Source organism: Myotis daubentonii, chromosome 14 (assembly GCF_963259705.1).
Source record: "Myotis daubentonii chromosome 14, mMyoDau2.1, whole genome shotgun sequence".
Taxonomy (NCBI): Eukaryota; Metazoa; Chordata; class Mammalia; order Chiroptera; family Vespertilionidae; genus Myotis; species Myotis daubentonii.
This window is the reverse complement of record NC_081853.1, coordinates 52,811,906-52,826,892: the sequence shown is the minus strand read 5'-3', so window position 1 is coordinate 52,826,892 and position 14,987 is coordinate 52,811,906. Positions and strand designations below refer to the sequence as shown.

The 14,987-nt window shown below is 42.7% G+C and overlaps 1 protein-coding gene across 4 annotated transcripts in view; it reads right to left on the bottom strand.

The window, feature by feature from the left end:
- MYRIP (myosin VIIA and Rab interacting protein) overlaps nucleotides 1–14,987 on the bottom strand; it is a 163,296-nt gene that overhangs the window by 134,875 nt on the left and 13,434 nt on the right. For 2 of the 4 annotated variants that reach the window (XM_059664461.1, XM_059664465.1), the window contains exon 2: nucleotides 1,378–1,521. In XM_059664461.1, coding sequence (XP_059520444.1) covers nucleotides 1,378–1,487 — 110 coding nt within the window. In that variant the 5' untranslated portion in view covers nucleotides 1,488–1,521. Of the gene's footprint in view, nucleotides 1–1,377; nucleotides 1,522–7,883; nucleotides 8,090–13,309; nucleotides 13,454–14,987 lie in introns of those variants that run through there. The other 2 variants (XM_059664462.1, XM_059664463.1) reach the window with 2 other exon arrangements.

Here is a 14,987-nt window from a genome sequence, read left to right as displayed (position 1 = left end):
CAGAGCCACTGAGTCAGAATCTGCATTTTACAAGATCCCCAGGTGATTCACATGTACTTTAAAGTTTGGGTGACATTGCTCTAAATCAGTGATTCTCAATCTTGGTGACATACAATGATCACTTTCAGAGCTATAAAAAAATACTCCCTGGGATTCTGACTTCACTGGCCTATGCATTGGGATTTTTCGGACTTGCCCAGGTGACACTAATGTGAAGCCAGAGTTGAGAATCACTGCTTTAAATTATTCTATGCAAATAAATGTTAAACATCTCAATATAGCCCTAGCCGATTTGGCTCAGTAGATAGAGCATCGGCCTGCGGAGTGAAGGGTCCCGGGTTTGATTCCGGTCAAGGGCACATGCCCAGGTTGCAGGCTCGAACCCCAGTTGGGGGCGTGCTGGAGACAGCCGATCAATGATTCTCTCTCATCATTGATGCTTCTATTTCTCTCTCCCTCTCCCTTCCTCTCTGAAATCAATAAAAACATATTTGAAAAAAGACTGAGGTTTGTGATCACTTCATAACTTATCACTGTGTTGTATAACTGAAAATAATATAATATTGTGTGTTAATTGTAATTGAAAAAAATTTTTTTTAAAGACTGAGATTTGGAGCTCAGTGCCTCAGGAAGAAGATGGTGCTGTGACCAAACCATGGGCTCTCCTGGGAGGACAGATTTACGGGGGAGGGGAGCTGATGCGGACTTGCCATCTGGTTCTAACACACGAGGCCCAACACGTGGCCTCATTTCTATCACTCAGACTTTTTCACTCCACCCAACTGAGCGGCAAGACTTTTTCCACAAAGGCGTTATCAACTACAGGAGTCAGAAGACCCCACCCTCCTGGGCCTCAGTTTCCCCCTCTCTGGCATGAGGAGGAGGATGCTGGGCCAGATGATCCCACCCCCAACCGGACGGTCACTTTTGCACCAGGTCTCCCACGGGAGGGGAGCTTTCTCACAGAAGACTGCAGAGGGATGACTGCTGTTCTCCCAAGAACTGTTCCCAGCGCCCTGGTTATGTCCCAATGGTACCAGCCGACAGGAAAACCACAGCCAGGAGCAAGCTCAGCAGCCAGTCATCACAGCCCCACCCCTTCTCCAGCTAATGATTGACAGGGCGAGTAGCCCAACCAAACCTTGCTTGAGAGTATGAACAGTCACATGTCTTAACTGACACTGCGATGCCCAGCACTGAGGCTGGCAAGCCTTCGACAACGGGAAGGGTGTTCTTCTTGAACACACGTAAGCGTGTGTGGACGTGACATAGAGACTTCTGAGCTCCGAGCTGGCAGCAAGGAACATTCTCGGGAAACCTGTTTTCCCTTGTCCACATACGGCTCATGGCGCCCAAGGGCCAACAGAGGGATCTCACCTAAGCCGTTCTTCCTCTTTTTTCCGAAGATTGAAGTCTCGCTGGACCACCTGGAGGACATGCTCGGTTTCATCGTCCGTCAGACTGGACAGGTCCAGCTTCCTCCCCATGATTCAGTGCCAAGCGCAGCCGAGAAGACAAGACCTGGAAAAACCAAGGAGAGACCACAAACTGAGGGGAAGATAAAAACGATCGATGGGTAAAGTCTACCACGTTTGTGATTAAACAAAATTAAATGCAGTGTTTCTATTAGGTAGTATAAGGTAGTATCTTGCTGCGCTCTCATACTCAGCAAACATTTACCGACTTCAGCGAGCCTGCAGAGAAAAGGAAATGACCATCTGCTGGTTTCACTCATCCTGACTTAATTAGAAATAAACAAGTTATTCTCCTCAACCAAGTGAGGATACATGAGACCTGGTGTGGATTTCTATGAAGGTAATATCCCCAAAATCTAAATTTTATGGTTTGAAGTTTTACACTCTAAGTACCATGTGCGATTGCAAAATAAAATAAACTATAATACTTAAAAAATGTCCTATTTACACTGTATATCCTTGAACTTTTCATCACATGACTATAAAATATAAACTAGAAATCAATAAACTCTCTTCTGCAAAAGGAAAAATATTTATATACAAAAATCTTATTTAGCCATTTTCCAGCAGTAGAAAAGACAGTATTTCAAAGAAACACCTACCAGCAGTGCATAGCTAATAATTATGGAAACTACATATCTAATGAATGGCTGCATCCAGGGATGAAATCAAATAAGTAATTCTGGCAAATAGCCCAGAACTGAAGGCCAGCATAAACAGAAACGCAAACATCTTCAGCAAAATATTAGTGGACCAATTCAGCAAGATTTCAAAAGAATTATTATATACCATGACCAAGTGGGCTTTATCTAAGTGATGCAAGGTTGGTTCAACATGTAAAAATCAATTGTGTCATTCAGCATATTGACAGAATAAAAGGGGAAACTAATATAATCATTTCAAGAGATGCAGAAAAAGCATTTGACAAAATTCAATACCCATTCATGATAGAAATCCTATGCAAACATAAACTAAAGGAAACTTCCTCAATCATATAAAGGTCATTAAAAAAAATAAAAACAATAAAAAACTACAATTGACATCATACTCAATGATAAAAGACTGAACGCTTTCCCCTAAGATCAGGAAAAAGGAGAGAATGTCTACTCTCATGACCTCTACTCAATACTGGATGTTTTTACTTTAAAGCTACATTAATCAAGACCGAGGGGTACTGGCATGTAGGTAGGTGTATGGGTTTGCTAGGGTTGTTATAACAGAGTACCACAGACTAGGTGGCTGGAACAAGAGAAATTTATTTTCTCACAGTTCCGAAGGCTAGTCGTGTTAGAGCAAGATGTTGGCAGAATTCATTTCTTGTGAGGCTTCTCTCCTTGGCTTACAGATATTTGTCTCCTCCCTGTGTGCCGGGGTCCAACCCCAGCAGGTCCAGGGGTTCCCAAAGGCGTAGACGGAGTCGGCGAAGAAGGAATGACACGGAGACAGCGTTCAGTTGATCAGCAGCCTAGCCAGGATCTCCAGCCAAGTTCTGGTCTCGATCTCCAGAGAGGTTCTGCTTCGGATCTCCAGCCAGGTTCTGTGGCCATGTTCCCTCGCTAGGTTCTTCAGCCAGGTTCTGTCTGAGATCTCCAGCCAGGTTCGGTCACCAGGTTCTAGTCAGGTTCTCTTGCCATATTTCTGTAGTCAGGTTCAGTCCAGGATCTTTTGCCATGTTCTCTCCAGCAAAGTTCTTCTGTCTGTTGGTTCTGTCTTCTTGGCTCTCTTCTAAGTTCTGTCTGTCTCTGTCTTGTTACATCTGTATTTATACCAGTTGATTCAATCTATCAATCTCTATTACAAAGGTTAGGGCGTTTCTTATCTCCATTCCAGGGAGTAAAGATTATGTAGCTTAAGCATGATTGTTCATAGTTAAAGTGATTAATTACCCGCCTGGCACTTAGTTGAGGGGTTTTATTCCCTCCCTAACTTCAGGGGAAAATCCCTACCTGGGGAAACAACCTTTCTCAGAGACCTTGGTTAAAACACATAGTGCCAAGAAGGTGAGCAAACATATTAAGAACAGTATGCCATATATGCCAGGTCCCTTGAAACAGCAAGCATGGACCGGCTCCCGGCACCTGTGTCCTCATCGGGTCTTCTCTCTATACTTGTCTGTGTCTAAATATCTTTTTTTAGGGGTCTCAGTCATATTGGATTAGTGTCAACCCTAACAACCTAATTTAAACTGAATTGTCCCTTAAATATCCTATCTCCAAATACAGTCTCAATCTGAAGTAGGGTTAGGACTTCAACATACGGATTTTGGGGTGATCTAACCCGGTCCATAGCATGCATGTTTTGCCCCCCACTCCAAATCCATATCCTTTTCACATGCAAAATATATTCACCCCGTCCCAAGAGCCATCAAAGTCTTAATCTATTCCAGCATCAATTCAAAGTCCAAGATCTCATCTAAATATCATCTAAATTAAGTATATGTGAGACTTGAGCTCTGATTCATTCAAGGAAAATTCTTTTCCAGTGATAAGGTACATTTCTAATGAAACCAGATAAGAAGTCATCTGCTTCCAAAATAACAATAGGTGGGACAGCCAATGGACAGGCACTCCCATTCTAGATGGGAGAAATTGGAAAGAAGAAAGGGGTACTGGGTCTCAAGCAAGTCTGAAAGCTGCGCAAATCCTCTTTGGCTCCAATCCTCCTTGTGCCCACCAGGTGGCCCTGCCTTCTGAGCCCACGAGGGTGGCTGCCCCACCCTTGGCCCTGGGTGCAGCCACAGTGCTTGGCCTGCTGAAATCCAGGAGTTGGTCCCACCCTCTATAACTGAGGAGGAGAGAGCTCCACCCACCCAGACCATGGGGACAGTGGCAGCCCTGCAGACCTCTGAATTGCCTGTTGGGTCATTCTTCTCTTTTCTTGAAAAAAGAACACGTTTGTAGCTAGATGGCTCTATGGGCTCATCCTGCAGAATCTCAGAAGTCCAACAGCCTGCCTTCACTTCATCCTGTGCCTGTTGAGTCTAAGCTGGCAGTGTTTCTGTTCATACAAGTTCTCAAAAGCTTTGCCGGCATCCAATGCAATTCACGGGGGCCAAGCCACCAGACCAGAGGGTCCTCTGAGCATCTTTCCTGGATACGGAATCTCCATCCCTGGTTTTTGCTGAAATAGTTGATTGGATCCCTGAGTCATCCATGTCATCCCTTTAGCAAGTTGGTTGTCCAGCCACACCCGATGTTCTCATTTTTGCAACATGGACAGACTAAGAACTTTCCAAATCTGCATGTTCTGGTTGCTTTGGCTGAACAACTGCTTCTTCAATGTATCTCTCTGCTCTCACATTTAACTATAAGCGGCAAGGAGAAACCAGACCATGTCTTCAACACTTTACTTAGAAATCTCTTCAGCCAAATATCCAACTTCATCTCTCACAAGTTCTACCGTCCACGAAACACTATACACAATTCAGCCAAGCTCTTTGCCACTTTATGCAAGGACTGCCTTTCCTCCAGATTCCAATAACATGTTCCTCATTTCTGAGATCTCACCAGACCCAGCTTTAACATTCACATTTCTACCAAGATTCTGCGCGTGACGATGTATGTTTTCTCTAAGTTGATAGACCCTTTCTCTACAGCTCCACTTTTCTTCCTCAGCCTCAGCACAATCACCCTTAACATCCATATTTCTACTTATAGGTCCTTCAAGGGTGTGTAGGCTTTTTCTGGCATGTACCTCAAAACTATCCAGCCTCTACCCGTTACCCAGGTCCAAAGTCACTTTCACATTATTGTACAAAGGAAACAATAATGGCCAGTGCCCAATGTGTAATTTCATTGGTAGTTACACAATTGCAAATTAAAACCTCATTTCACACCCACCAAAAGAAAAAGTCTTCATCAAGTGTTGACAGGGGGCAGGACAACGGCAGTTTTCAGATAGTGGGCACAAATTGGTACAATCTATAATAATAAAAGTGTAATATGCTAATTAGACTGGACATCCATCTGGACATCCTTCCAGACGACCTTCCAGACAAAGCCAGGGCTGCGAGGGAAGCCTGGGTCCCAGGTGCCAGAGGGAAGCCAGTGCCGGCAGCTGGGGGGAGAAAGGCCTACTCTTGCATGAATTTCGTGCATCGGGCCTCTAGCGTCTTCATAACACAATTAGGTGTCATTTTCAAAGTTGAAGATGCATGTGCCCTATGAACTAGCATTTCTGTCACATCCAGGTATGTTCTTCAGACATACTCTTGCAAAAGATATGCATCAATTGGGTGGAATCATATGAAATTTCTAAGTTTGTACTATTTTCACCTGTAAAAATGGCTACTTTACACTCTTCAACCTAACACAAGAGTATTAATAGCAGTCACATTCAAAATAGCACAAAATAAATTAAAACATCATGAATAAAACCTAGAAATGACCTCAAACATCCATAAACAGGAGGAAGGATAAACAAATAGTGTATATTTGTCTCATACAATGGAATACTCTAATGCAGTGAAAAAGAACATATTGTAAGTTTATTCATCATCAGGAATGAGTCTTAAAAACCTAATGTTGAGACAGAGAAGCACACCACATGTGCCTGCCTGTACAGTATGCATACAGTATGATTCCTTTTATAGGAAGCTCAAAAGCATACAAAGACAAAAATATATATATTTTAAGAATAAAGGTGGTAACTATAAAGAACAAAATGGGATCTCAGAGAGGAGAGGATTTGGTTGTAGATAATCATGTAGGGGTTTCAGAGCTATCAGGGAAGTTCTATCTCATTAGCGAGACAGTGGTATGGCAGCTGCTACTTACTATTATTAATATCATTATTAAAAGTTTCAAGTTACATGCACTTTTGTCAGGTATCTTTCACTAGCATATAAAGTAAAATAAACCTAACACTAAACAAAAGTCATCTAATTTCATTATAAAGGAGACATGATAACTAAAGCAAAAACTTGAAATGTTGTTCAAGGAATATCTGATTATAATAAAAATGATGATAATGATTTTAACCATTATTTGTTGAACACCTGCTATGTTCCAGATGCTTTAGCTTTTCATATATATACTAGAGGCCCGGTGCATGAAATTCATGCACTCAAGGGGTGCCACTCAGCCTGGCCTGCACTCTCTCGCAGTCAGGGGAAGTCTGACTGACGGCTTAAACCCTCTCCCCCTGTCCTCCCTCCCCACTTCCTCCCCCCCCCCCCCCCCCGGCAGTCAGACATCCTTAGCGCTGCCACGGAGGCGGGAGAGCTCCCACCACTGCCGTTGCGCTTGCCAATCGTGAGCCCAGCTTCTGGCTGAGCAGCACTGCCCCTGTGGGAGTGCACTGGCCACAAGGGGGCAGCTCCTACATTGAGTGTCTGCCCCCTGGTGGTCAGTGCACATCATAGTGACCGGTCATTCCGCCATCAGGCCAAAACCAGCTCTCCGACATCCCCGAAACGGTCCCAGATTGCGAGAGGGTGGAGGCCAGGCCAAGGGACCCCACCAGTTCACAATCAGGGCCAGGGAAGGGAGGGACGTGGGAGGTTGGCCAGCTGGGTACCAAGGGAGGGCTTGATGGCGTGTCCGGCCCATCTCACTCAGTTCTGATTGGCCAGACTCCAGCAGCAAGCTAACCTACTGGGCAGAGTGTCTGCCCCCAGTGGTCAGTGCACCTCATAGCAACTGACTGACCGATCGACTGTCTGCCCCCTGGTGGTCAGTGTACGTCATAGTGAGTGGTTGAGCGGCCTTAGCATATCTTTAGCATATTACACTTTGATTGGTTGAACACCAGACTAAGAGACACTTAGTACATTAAGCTTTTATTATATAGGATAACATTAATATTCTTAACTCCCACAAAATCCTATAGGCAATCACTACCTGCGCCACCTCATGCATATGAGAAAATGCAGGCTCATAGTTACATTTTTTACTAAAACAAATGACAAACGACAGGCAGTGTCTGACAGTGCCTCGGTCTGGCTCCGGGGCCACACATTCACTCCAAGATTGTCAAATTTGAGGCCCACAGTTCCCTGCCCTCTCTTTCTAGCGTGTGACAGCTAAGAACAGGAGATCCCAGTATTTGGCTGCTAATCGGACGAAGGTGATCTGCCATTATAATCTCCAAATAATGGCAATAGTCATAGAGGACAGAACAGTCTCAGTCCTTAAAAGTCTTTTGTTAAGTAATTAAAAACCTCATGACTGTATGATGCAAATTAATCTCAAGATTTAACCAACAAATCACAACAAAAATTTCAACTATTAAAATTTTTTAATTAATGCTATTTGTCAAAAGCAAATCTTTGGTCCACTTTGCCCAAGTGATGTGGGGGGTAGGGGAGGGGGAGGTGGGGACAGGGAGAGAACCTAGGACACCTACTGGTCCTTAGAAGTCAGACTCCACCATGGGCTGCAAAGGTAAGAGGGAAGCTTCATAAATTACCATCTTGTAGTCTCGGAAGGTTAGGAAGAAACAGATGAGAGGGCACCGTGAAAATGCAGGCCGAGTTCTTCCTTTAAAACACTCTGTTAACGGTAATAATGGCACTTTGGAGTTTCTCAGAAGGTGGCACGTCTGTCTCCTTCACTTTACTTCACTGGTGTGTGGCTTCTGAGAACTCTAAATGAGATTCTGAGATTCCCAGTTAGTAAGACTGAAGTGGCAGCTTTGATCATATCAAATCTAAGAAGAAGGACCTGAGCCCAAGAGAGAGAAATGGTTTCTGTAAAAAAATACATACAGTGGCTCTAAATGGACAAGTCAGAGAGCAACGAGAAAATCTTTTTTGGGGGAAATGGTGAAAGCTTCTTCCCTTTTCTGAAATAAACACAATTAGATTCCCTGAGCGACAAGAGAAATAGCATCTTCAGAGCTGGAGGAGCCTTAATGCCCGTGAGTCAGAGGTCACTTGGGTGTGATTTTTTTTCATGGAAAGAGGACAGGCTGCAAGCCCAGGAGGAGGAGTGATTTTCCAGACAAACACACAGGCTCAGACGCTCCTGACTTCCAGTGCGCCTGCCTCTGGATGGCTCCGGCGTATACCCAACGAAGATGGCAGCAGAGAGAATACATTTTAAAAGCAACTAATGAGAAAATTAATACAACGTCAAGATTTAATTATATTCCCATGTCCCTAATGTGTGCTTCTCAGGTTACTGCTCCCACAAGCGGTCTGAGAAAGGGGAGCTCCGCAATTGAATGAATTTGAGGAATGCTGCCAACTGGATTGCTCTCTTGGGGACGCACAATATGCATAGAAGCTTATCAGGGCCTTTGAGATGTCTGTCACTGAAGAACCAGTTTGATTTTGTTGAACCCTGCATTTCCCAAATGAATTTCTCTTCAGATACCTCGTTCCTTGATAACAGCTACCTCTTCACATCAAAAAAAAAAAAAATGACTATATCTGGGAAATACTGCAGTAAGTCCATCCCATGATGACAAACCCCAGCAGTTACACTAATATGATTACTGAACTGATTTAGTTGTGTTTTAATGTGATTATCACAAGCTACCGAGCTAGATGACGTTTAGAAGATGATGACTTCAAAAATGAAACCAAATGTATAGAACTTTAAAGTTAGAAAACCAAAACAAAGGTAGAACGGTCCATACTATTCCTGACTAGAATAACTAACATGAGGGAGGATATGGACACTTTTTCAGGATACTGGTTAACACAAACCTTGCAAATGAACAAAAGCCGGAATTCCAAGAATATTAAATCCATACATGAAGGTTCATCATGAAAGGTCAATGTCTACACAAGAGACTTTCTGGAAAGGTACCTAGAACAGAAAGATCAAGGACAAAAGACTGAATGGGATATTTACAGATCCAGAGTGTGTGTGTGTGTGTGTGTGTGTGTGTGTGTGTGTGTGTTGATGATGGTGATGGTGATGGTGATGATGATGCACCTAATGTAGAGAAAAGAGTAAAAAGATTAACTTGGAACATTCGAAATCCTAAAAGTGATAAAGGATAAATACTTCTGAGGCTTCCTTCTTTGGCCATGGCTAGATCTGAAGAGAAATGTCTTCTTCCTACAAAGGAATCTGAATATTGGGACTCTCCTACTTAAGGCACTTGGTATGGGCGGGGGGGCGGAGGGAGGAAGGCACTTGGCCTGGAAGAAAACACACACATATGAAATATGCTTTCACTGTGACTTTTCTTTGGAGCAAGGGGTGCTCACTAACCTTCATCCCTTCACCTTCAAGGGTGTTTCACAGGAATGGCCCAGAGCAGATGTGGTTACACCGCTGGGCACAGCTGATTGGACCAATACTAAATGTCAGAGTCACTCTCCCGGGAATGCTATTAACATTCAGCTTGCTGATCTTGGTGGCCTGCTGCAACACTGCCTGAGAATGCCACCAAATACCCTTTTATCTCTGCCATAAATTTTCCACTTTGCTTTTCGCTCTTTTTATCACTTCCGTTTCTTTAACTCACTAGCAAATGGTCCTTGACTCCCGAATCTATGTTCCTAACCTGTTCACCATCCTACCCTGCTGTTCAGAGGGTCACTATAAGAAGCAATCGCACTGACCAAATCTTTCTCCCCATGTGTATGAAACACTTTTTAAAGAATAGTCCAAAGTCCATACTGTTTTCAAATTTGAACTTGAATCACAAACCCACATTAAAAAAAAAATTAAAGTGACTGGCATTCCAACTTGCAAACAGTTTTATACACTTGAAGCCTTTGGCTAACCCACAGGATCTAACATAATTGGCACATATTCAAGCATACGCCCTAGAATTTCCCTCCATGGGGCTTCTCAGTGTACATTCTGCCTTCCCCAAAGTTATCGGCTTCTTGGATTAGATGAACTCTCACTGGCTTCCAGCGCAGTTGGTAGCTACAGAGCACTTGGAGGTCCCCAGGGCATGTGTCCTTAAATCCCAGTAAATCTCCAGCAGGTCTGACAGCCCACCTACACAAGAAAAGAGGCTGGAGAGAATAAAATCCTCAGCTAGAATATCAGCGTTATCATTTCTTTGGCAGGAATCAAGATCAGAAAACCCGAAGACATGACATTGTGCATTTCACACTAAAAGACATCTGTCAGTATATCACCCAATTATCGTATCAGCTTCTGCTGAGACCCACAGGAACACCTGTTATTACATTCCCCTATTGCTCAAGGAGCTCATACAGGTTTCTGTGGAAAACAAGCTTATAAATAAAAGCTGGAATTTGGAATTTTCAGTGGAAAATATGCATGTTAACTGGGAGTAAGGCAGACGAAAAACACTGGTTTTTTTCAACTACTTAGAATTTGCATTCGAGTTTATGTTTTAGTTTCTTTTGTCTTCCTTCATTTATAGGATTTAGAAAAAAGACATGAATACTGGTTAGAATACCCTTTTAAATTCGTATTTCTAAAAATGGAGAGGAAATTAAAAACTGTAACAAAAAGCTTTACCAACCTTACAGCAGTCCTACAGCCAGGAGGAAACATCTCTTGTGAAACTCGGGCTTAGCTCGGGCTAAATGAAAACATCAGTCTTATCCGCATCATTTGAGAATTCTGTGCCATGTCAGCTATTAACTTAGAAAGGAATTATGATGCCTGATGCAACCTGATCCAACCCTTCCTGGCATCCATATCCCTGCACGTTATTCAGTCTGTGCCAGGTGTCCCCTTCCTCCCTCTTTCAGGACAAAGTAAAGGTAGCAGGAAGAACTGAGGATTTCTGGGAACAGGAAAAGACAATACTTCCTGGCCTGAGATCCTAAGCCCTTCCTATCTGAGTGATAGGGGTTAGCTCTCCAGCAGTGGCCCCTGGGCGTGGCGATACCCAGTTATGCAAAATCACCTGCAGTCTCCCCAAGAACTGTATGCTGTAGGTCTCCCTCCTAGTCATGTCACTTACACAGTTTCCCCAAATCAGGGTCCATCTCTACTCTAGAAAGGCTTCCCTGACCAGTCTAGGTGCCCCCATTTTCTATTGCCCACCCCTCTGCTTTGGCACACACCATGCTACTAGCCCCCCAGCATCATCATTCATTCCAATCTACCTAAAAGGCTCACACATTATCTAACCCAGCGTTCGCCATCAGTGGTCCGCGAGGTCTGAATGGTTGGTGGCTGCTAATTCTAACCCACATCTTAGATTATATAAATATCATCTTTACTTCTAAAAACAAATGTCAGTTTCATATCATATCCACTTGGTGGGCTTACACTAAGGAATGTGAAGCAGATTTGTTTAATGTCCCAATAAACAAGTCTTTACTTCCCAGTAAATGATTTTCAAGCTTTTTAATAACAGATATGGCTTGGTTTGAAAAGGTCAGCTCCACTGAACTCAGAGCCAGCAGCTTTGTCAAACCAGCATCAAGACTAGAGGATACTCAGCGCATGTCAAGAATATAAATAACTCCTGCACATCAAATGCAAGCCTGATAGGTGGAAGTTGCAAAGAAAGGTTCATCCAAAATGAATTACTATCCTAAGTGCCAAATGAGAACCTTAAATGCAACTCAGTAAATGCCACACATCATATAAATGAGGAATTTTCCTTATGTTACAGAGTCCATAAATATTCATTTGTTCTACAAACATCTGGAAGTGTATTACACATCTTCATATATAAAAGGAAAAAATATTGACCACCGTTCTCCATGAGCATCATAATTTAGAAAGGGAGACTTGCAAGTCAATAAATGATCTCATATAGAGAGTGAGCCATGAGCCATGAGCCATGTCAATCTGGGAAGTGCACAGGGCTTACAAGTTGGGAGTGCAAAAGAACAGAATGGGGTCTAGAAAAGGCAACAGAAAGAATTACTAGATGGAGATAACAAGATGTTGATCAAAAGATTTCAAAGGAAATCCTGGGGAATAAGATGTCCATAGGAAGCTATAAAAAGCTCCAATATATTCTTGGGAACCTCCAAGGCCACATGCATGTACAGGGCTGTGTGCCTAGACAGAGCTGTGCATACTGGTATGCTCAGGAAAGAGCTAAAAAGACTCTAATCTCTTGTGTGTAGATGAACCTCCAAGGAACTGAGCAAACAAGAAGGAAAGGCTAAGACAGATGTGTAAATTGACTGCCAGAGCATTGCAAACATACTCCAACACAAACACAGAGTCCCTTTGGCAAAGGCTGGGAGACTTACTTATTCGGGGGATTAAAGAAATCTATGTCCAATCAGCTGACCACTAAGCTAACCAACCAGAACTTCAGTGGCCACACATGACAAAGAATAATGAACTTACATAATGAATCCAGAAAAGTCAATAAACAAACAGAAACAACCCAGGAGAAGGTGAGATCTGACTTTCAGAGTTACCACATTATATTATTTGAAATGTCGTTTTCAATAACAAAACAAAACTATGATATGTAAAGAAACTGAAAAAATTACTCACACCTGGGAATAAAAGTGGTCAACAGAAACTGTCCCTGAGAAAGACCATGTAGTAGACTTACTGAACAGAGACTTTAAATTGGCTATTTATAAATATGGTCAAAATACTAAAGGAAACCATGTCTAAAGAATTAAGGGAAAGTACAAGAATGGTTTTATTAAGGAATATCAATAATGAAACAGAAATTATAAAAAAAGAACCAAGTAGAAATACTAGAGTTCAAAAGTGCAATAACTAAAATGAAAAATCACTAGAAAGACTCAACAGAATATCTGTATTGACATAAGAAAGAATCAGGTAACTTGAAGATACATAATGGAGGCTACAAGCTCGTGCAACTTTAGGCCAAACTTCCTCCCCCATTAAACAGGAGTCACATTATGATTTTATTTCTGGTAAATGAGAACAGTTCTGGAAGTTGAAAATTGGCTGAGAGATCTTATTATCGCCTTCCATATAAGATTTGATTGCATTTCCTACCTATTAACTAGACCATGGTGTAAATTTCCTCAGAAGGATGGTAAAGGTGGAGGAGATTCTCAGGTGGTCTCTCCTGGCAGGGTCTGGTGGCAGCAGGTCTTGGGAGATGATTTCAAATGGTAGTAGATGGCACCCAAACACACCCTAAGTGCAAAGTAATAAAGGGAGTTAGGGGATGGCCCAGAGACTGGTTCTCAACCAAGGGCTATATTGCCTCCCACGGGGGACATGCAGCGATGTCTGGAAACGTTTATAGTTGTCACAACTAGGTACATGCTACTGGCATCTAGTGGGTAGAGGTCAGGGGTTGCTGCTAAAGGTCCTGTGATGCACAACAAAGAATTATCTGACCCAAAATGTCAATAGTGCAAAGGTTAAGAAGCTATGGTCTAAACAGAAAGCTACGAAGCATGACAGACTTTCTCTTCACCCCCAACACACCCAGGCTTGCCTAGGAATTCACAGAGGGCCTTCACTACTGTCGCTGTGCACGGAGCATGAGGAACTGCAATCACTACAGAGACTCTGGACTGTGCAATCACTCACAAACACTGTGATGGTTAACGTTATGTATCAACCTGACTGCGCCAACGGGTGCCCAGATATTTGGCCAAACATTATTCTGTGTGTGTCTGGATGAGATGACTATGAATTGGTAGACTGAATAAAGCAGATTGCTCTCCTTAATGGGGGTGGGCCTCATCCAACCAGTTGAAGGCCTGAAGACAACAAAAAGGCTGACCCTCCCCCAAATACGAGAGAATTCTCTATCTAATGTGTTCTAGTTGGACAAGGACTATCCCCCGTCTCTGGACTCAAACGGAAACATCAGCTCTTCCTGGTTCTCCAGCTGCAGGTCTTGGGATCTGTCAGCCTACATAATCATGTAAGTCAATTCCTTATAATAAATACCTTTATTTTATACACAGATATGTATACACCACACACATCCTATTGGTCCTGTTTTTCTGGAGAACTCTAATGAATACAGACATATACACACATTACACATTATTGGCAAATAAATGACCTGCTTTATAAACCTTGATTACGTTTTCTGGCTTTCTCTGCAATGACGGTACTTGTAAGAAACAAAAGCCCAGTATCTGTACTAGAGCTCAGTGCATTTCTCTGCCATCTTGAATTAGAACCATGCCTTCAATCCCCTACGTCTACATTCGGTTTCTGAGGCTCTGAATACAGTGGAAACCCTGTGATGTCTCCCTGTCTGCTTCCCATCCTTTGGGTAATTTCACGTTGCTCTCCAGCACAGAGGACAGCCTAATGAACACCCGATAAAAATAATTCTTCAGCCTACTGAGAAGGTGCTCTTCAGTTTCATCTGGATAATGATGCTTTTTGCTCCCTTCGCTGTATAAAAGTCTGGTACATTTCTCCTGTCTGTAATAAAAGTGCATCAAGATAAGAGTTGGCAGCTGGCTCTATTTGAAACTAGACCACATAATTACAGTGGAGCTCATAAGACTATGAAAAAAATATACATTAAAACTCACTAACTCAGTCTTCATCAATTCTGAATTTGTGACCAAACACGGTAGGCTAACATTTACTGTTGCATTTGTCCTCAAAATAAAGAAACTAAGAAAACTAAAAGTAGGTGAAAGGGTGAATATTTACCTTCCAAAAAGAGCAAATCATTATCAGGTCCTCACTTAGA